The sequence below is a fragment of the Bidens hawaiensis genome, unplaced genomic scaffold (assembly GCF_021521415.1).
Source record: "Bidens hawaiensis isolate Kalapana, Puna unplaced genomic scaffold, B.hawaiensis_p1.1 tig00006907_1, whole genome shotgun sequence".
NCBI classification, from domain to species: Eukaryota; Viridiplantae; Streptophyta; class Magnoliopsida; order Asterales; family Asteraceae; genus Bidens; species Bidens hawaiensis.
This window is the reverse complement of record NW_027491473.1, coordinates 604,513-610,572: the sequence shown is the minus strand read 5'-3', so window position 1 is coordinate 610,572 and position 6,060 is coordinate 604,513. Positions and strand designations below refer to the sequence as shown.

The window sequence follows — 6,060 nt, the reverse complement described above, 5'->3', positions numbered from 1 at the left end:
AGCAAGTGACAAATGTGTCTTATGGCATGTGATAAGTGTCAAATGATAAACATATAAATCGGGTTAAATCTTGTTTAAAGGGTAGAATTATAAAGCAAAAATGTTAAGCGTATAACCTTTTTAAAGATGGAATATCAGTTCGTGTAATTTTTTTATTTTATGCAGTATTTTTATATATATGCATAAATACTAAAATTAACACATTTGTTTTTTACATGATATCACCAAGACACCAACTAGCTTAGATGTTTTATGAAAGAACCTTCGCTTAAGTCAATATATGAATGATTTACAATCAAATTGGTAAAGGTTATTAAAACCAAGTTTTTTATTTTAAATTGTTTTCTTCTTTATAAATTTAAAGCGTAAAATTTAAGAAAGATGCTACTCGATATTTTACATGGTATTTGGTTTGCAATTGGGTTTGAATGAGTATATATATGTATGAGAGAAATAACTCAGCCTTAAGTTTTAGAAAACTCATCTTTGCTGGTTTTCTCAAACTGGTATCTTTAAAATATAACACATGGAATGACTTTCATATTAAATATATTTCACTGATCCCCACAAATCAAAATGTCCTTGTTATCTTTAGATGCATTGTAACTTATTAATAAAGTGAATTTCAAGTTTAATTTAGAAACAGTAGCAATAGTGTGTACAATACAATTGATATTGATAATGCATAAATATGCTGTGATGGATTTAGATGTTAGGGTGTAATTATTAAGATCTCATGAAATTTACTTAATGGAAACATAGAAACATTTAAAGTTAACTACAAACCTTGAATGTAATAACTCAACCAAACGCATGAAATATTTAAAATTCATTGGGTGAATATATCACATAAAGACATGGCATATGAAGTATGCATTATGATATATTTTTGCTTACACTTGTCTATTTCTCTCTTGCATTATGCTAAACAATAATCTCTATCCCAAAATCACAACCTTAATAGCAATATGTTTATATAACTTCTTATTGTTAGGCATTAAATCTATACTTTTGTAAAACAAAATTTACCAATTAGCTATATAGTGGGATCTTGCTTATATATATACTACTGACTTTACCAAGCAAACAGCTAGTTTGTAGATATCTGCAAGTAAATAAAACACAATTAGCCAACTTCAACAGTTATAGATAAAAAGAAAAGTAAGTTTATCTGAATTAATTACTGAGTACTTCTAAAAACTAATTTTATTGGAATTAAATAAAAAAAAATCTAACCTCATAAATGAATGGATCACATCTCCCTCCAGCTCCTGACCTTCTCACTTCCTCTTTCCTAAGCAAACTGCCATTTTAAAGTAAGCATCATTAGGCCAGATGTAATGAAGTGCTTCATTTGTGAACGAATTTCAACACGTGGCGTCACGTTATCAGGAGGACGATTTTCAATTTAGAATGTAATGGTTTGTAGCCTAAAAATCGCCTCAATAATAATATTAGATTTCCAAGTTGAAGGACGGCATGCATTTGTCCCACCCCCCCTAAACAGAAAGTTACCGCAAAATCACGGATGAGGAGGGGGTGTAAATGGCGACGTTGGGGCAATTTTCGTCCAAAATCACCCCATAATTTTATATTTACAATAAAAGTATAAAACCAATATCATTTTTAATTAAAAAAACAAACATTTTATTAACCAAAGTAAAATCAGCAAAAGACTGAAAGAGCGTGTTGAAGACACGTAATGTTTAATATGTGTGTCACGTGGCACTCTGTTTTGTTAACACGTGTAATATGTGTGCCACGTGGCGTGTTTATAAAGGAAGAGAGAGATTAAGCTATACATTCTCAATGCTTTGCTGGTGTCAGGGCTGTCACCGAGCAACTGACGGATCCTGACTTCTGAAGCACATCCGTTGCGAGCCAGCACTTTCAATATGGCTTCACACCGGCGGTGTAGATGAGCCGAGCTGTATAACAGATACGCCGGCGGCTTCAGCTTCTTCTTCTTCTGAGCTAACGACTTCTGCCTCCTCATCTTAGACATCCAGCTTCCCGAGCTGCTTGAGCCGACTGACAAGCACGACGAGTGTTCCGTCGTCAGTGACGAGCTTGATGAAGCCGTAACAAGCTTCTGTTCAGTGTTAGAGCTTCTACGGCTATCGGAGATCCATAACGTCTTCGATCTGCTCTTTCGCACCACCTGCAAATCGTATCGATCAAATCGATAGAAGGATAATAATATTAAGATGATTTTGCCGTGTGCGTGCGAGAAGTAATTACTAATTAGACATATTCAAGTAGATCTGAGATTGTAAATACATATCTGAATATAAACCTAGCATGTTATAGAAGAAGCTAAAGCAATCAATCGCATTAAAACATTGATTTAAACTCCGAATATCAAGTACGAACAGATCGAGAACGTAATTCATCAATAATGAATCGAATCGAACGAGAAAATCAAAGCATAACGCAATTTATATCTTAAAACAAGAATATAAGGCTTCGTATATCAACTAGAAATGGATCGAGAACGTAATCATCGATAATCAATCAAATTGAACGTGAAAATCAAAGCAGAACGCAAATATAAGGCTTCGTATAACAAATATAAACGGATCGAGAACGTAATTCATCAATAACAAATCGAATTCAACGTGAAAATTAAATTAGAACTATAATTTGATCCTAAATCTGTATATTCTATCAAATAAACAAATAACTGTACACGAGTAGACGGATACCTTAAGCTTCAATTCACGTTGAGAACGAGCAACAGCGTCAGCAACCATACGGAGACGACGTCCATGACCTTCATCAGACGACTCGTCATCGCTGCTGACAGTAGACGAAGCAGAAGATCTCGACAACGATTTACCGAACAGCAAACTCGGATCAACATTGCAGTAATTACCTGTAAACTCCTCAATGCTAAACACATCCAGAAACATCAAACGAATAAACTCTCAATTCAGCTTCAAATTGACGTGAAATTGATTATGATGATGATGATAGATTTAATTGAGTTAGTTACCTTGGAGAAGAAGAAAGCAGGAGAAGAGCTGAAGCAACTATACGTTCGTCGTAATTTGGAAAGCGTGATTCCATGTTATGTTACGTCTTAGTTTTTTTAAATCAATAGCAATAGGCGGGAGTATGAATTAATTTGAATTTATTGGAAGAGAGAGAAGACTTGATCTTAAATTCTGTTAGAAAACCACTTTGGTTGCTGTTTGGTAAGCGCGAGAGCGTGACCAATACAAGTATAGAACGATGGGGCTAAGTTTTGTGGACTCCCAGAGCCGCCGGGTGGGGCACAGGGTAACGTGGACGACCGACCGAGACACTTAATTTTTTAGGGCACTCCATTTTTTATATATATGCATAGTTTTATGAGTCAGCGTTATACTTTTTTTAATTTCAAACTATATAAAATAAACTCTATTTTATTCTTTAAAAATAAATAAAAATAGGCGACCAGCCGTTGACTTCTAAAACTAACAACGTTGGTAATAAGCAGGGGTGGACCTATGTATTAGGTTGGGGAGGGGGAGGGGGAGGGGGGCGCTCACATTAAAAAATAATTTAGTGTTATTTGTATGTGAAAATCCTGATCGTTCTCCTTAAAATTAGTGTTAAGTCCCGATGTCGCCTCCTAAGAAAATAATTTCTAGGCCCCCCACTTGTAATAAGTGGCACCGCTCAAAGAAACATGTTTATTAATCAATGTTAAAGTATTTTATTGTATGGTTTTATTATTTAAATTATGATGTTTACTGAAAAATAAATATTAAGTAAATAAGAAAATGATTGAGTATAACAATTATTTATTTTAAAACGTCAACTTTTTTGTATTTAGACTTCCGTACTCTTCGATTATGGAGAACCCTGATGTCCCACTCACCAGACTATGTTGTTTTATCCGGCCATATGTTAGCTTCAAAGTTTGGCTTGGACGTTTTTCAGAAATCCATTACACTTGATTTTAGAGAGGCTTTAGTGAATTCATATTTACTTATGTAACACTTACATGACATTTTAACGAAAAAATCAGTTAAAACCACTACACCTAGTCTAATAACGTTTTAATAATAGTTATAACTTTTATTTTTGTTGCTAATAATAAGCCCGCTTTAACTAAGAAATTAACTATGTAAGCCCCTAACTTTGAGTTTATAACGTTTAAAAGCCAACAAGTTCTCATGAGAAACATTCTGACCCTGATGACATGCACACACTCAGACCACCACACTCTGAAAAAATGCATAGCTCTGTTACACTCATGCGCCACTTCACTCCACAAACTCCACCAAATCCACGCCTTCTCCATCAGACATGGCGTCCCAGTCAGCAATCCCGACATGGGCAAACACCTTCTCTTCACTCTCGTGTCTCTATCCGCCGCACCCATGTCATACGCCCACAGTATCTTTACCCAAATCCACAACCCAAACATCTTCACATGGAACACAATAATCAGAGGCTACGCCGAGACCCAAAACCCAAAACCCGCCATGGATATTCACCGCCAAATGCGGCTGCTTTCGGTTGAACCGGATACACACACATACCCGTTTGTTTTGAAAGCAATTGCCAAATTGATTGATGTTAGAGAGGGTGAATTGGTCCATTCGGTTACTGTTAAAAATGGGTTTTCGTCGTTGTTGTTTGTGCAGAATGGGTTGGTTCATATGTATGCTGCGTGTGGTCGGGTCGAGTGTGCGCGTAAGGTGTTCGATGAAATGTCTGAGAGAAATCTTGTTACTTGGAATTCGGTGATTAATGGGTTTGTGTTGAATGGGAGGCCGGATGAGACTTTGACGCTTTATAGGGAGATGGTTGACGGCGGGATGGAGCCGGATGGGTTTACTTTGGTTAGCTTGCTTACGGCGTGTGCTGAGCTTGGTGCGTCGGCGTTAGGGAAACGGGTTCATTCGTACATGTTTAAAGTTGGATTGGCAGAGAATTTGCATGCTGCTAATGCCCTTTTGGATGTTTATGCGAAAACCGGAAACATTATTGAAGCGCAAAAGGTTTTTAGGGAGATGAAGGAGAATAGTGTTGTGTCGTGGACTGCGCTCATTGTTGGTTTGGCTATGAATGGATTTGGTGTCGAGGCGATTAATCTGTTTAAAGAACTTGAAAGTAAGCAACTAACACCGAGTGAAATCACGTTTGTAGGTGTACTGTATGCTTGTAGTCATTGTGGAATGGTGGATGAAGGGTTTGCTTATTTTAAACGAATGAAAGAAGAATATGGAATCGAGCCGAGAGTAGAACATCATGGATGTATGGTTGATTTGTTGGGGAGATCGGGCCTCGTGCAAAGAGCTTATGATTACATTCTCAACATGCCAATGCAGCCGAATGCAATAATATGGAGAACGTTACTTGGAGCATGCACGATTCATAAGCATTCAGATTTAGCAGAAGTTGCAAGAGCTCAACTGATTCAGCTAGAACCTAAACACAGTGGAAACTATGTGTTGCTATCAAATCTTTACGCTTCTGAAAGACGTTGGTTAGATGTGTCGAAAGTGAGAAACACAATGCAAGAACAAGGGGTGCAAAAGTCTCCTGGTCATAGTTTAGTTGAGTTAGGAAATCAGGTCTATCAGTTTACAATGGGAGATATGTCGCATCCAGAAAGTGAAGATATTTATGCGAAACTGATGGAGATTACAAGATTATTGAGGTTAGAAGGTTACGTGCCTCATGTGGCAAATGTGCTTGCGGATATAGAAGAAGAGGAAAAGGAGACTGCTTTATCGTTTCATAGTGAGAAGATCGCTATTGCGTTTATGCTTATTAAAGCGCCTTCTGGAGCACCTATAACGGTTGTGAAAAATTTGAGGGTTTGCGCGGACTGTCACCTTGCAATAAAGTTGATTTCAAAGGTTTATAAACGGGAAATTGTGGTGAGAGATCGAAGCCGGTTTCATCATTTTAAGGATGGGTTGTGTAGCTGTAAAGATTATTGGTGAGTAGAATGTATGAAACTTCAAGAAGTTGGTTGAGTTGATCAAGCTTCTGACTTTTGTCACAACTCACAAGTCTCATAGTTTCATGCATTAGTTTGATGATCTTTTGATAACTAGA

At 36.9% G+C, this 6,060-nt stretch overlaps 1 protein-coding gene and 1 pseudogene across 1 annotated transcript; one reads left to right on the top strand and one right to left on the bottom strand.

Moving 5' to 3' along the window:
* Positions 1-1,090: 1,090 nt before the first annotated feature.
* On the bottom strand, positions 1,091-3,069 carry LOC143633790 (uncharacterized). The gene is made up of 5 exons (XM_077102034.1): positions 2,996-3,069; positions 2,706-2,892; positions 1,803-2,161; positions 1,237-1,303; positions 1,091-1,105 (listed from the first exon to the last, which is right to left on the bottom strand). Exons 1-5 carry the CDS (start codon positions 3,067-3,069, stop codon positions 1,091-1,093), a joined length of 702 nt encoding a protein of 233 aa, XP_076958149.1.
* A 1,074-nt stretch (positions 3,070-4,143) lies between these two features.
* Positions 4,144-6,060, top strand: LOC143633808 (pentatricopeptide repeat-containing protein At4g21065 pseudogene; annotated as a pseudogene).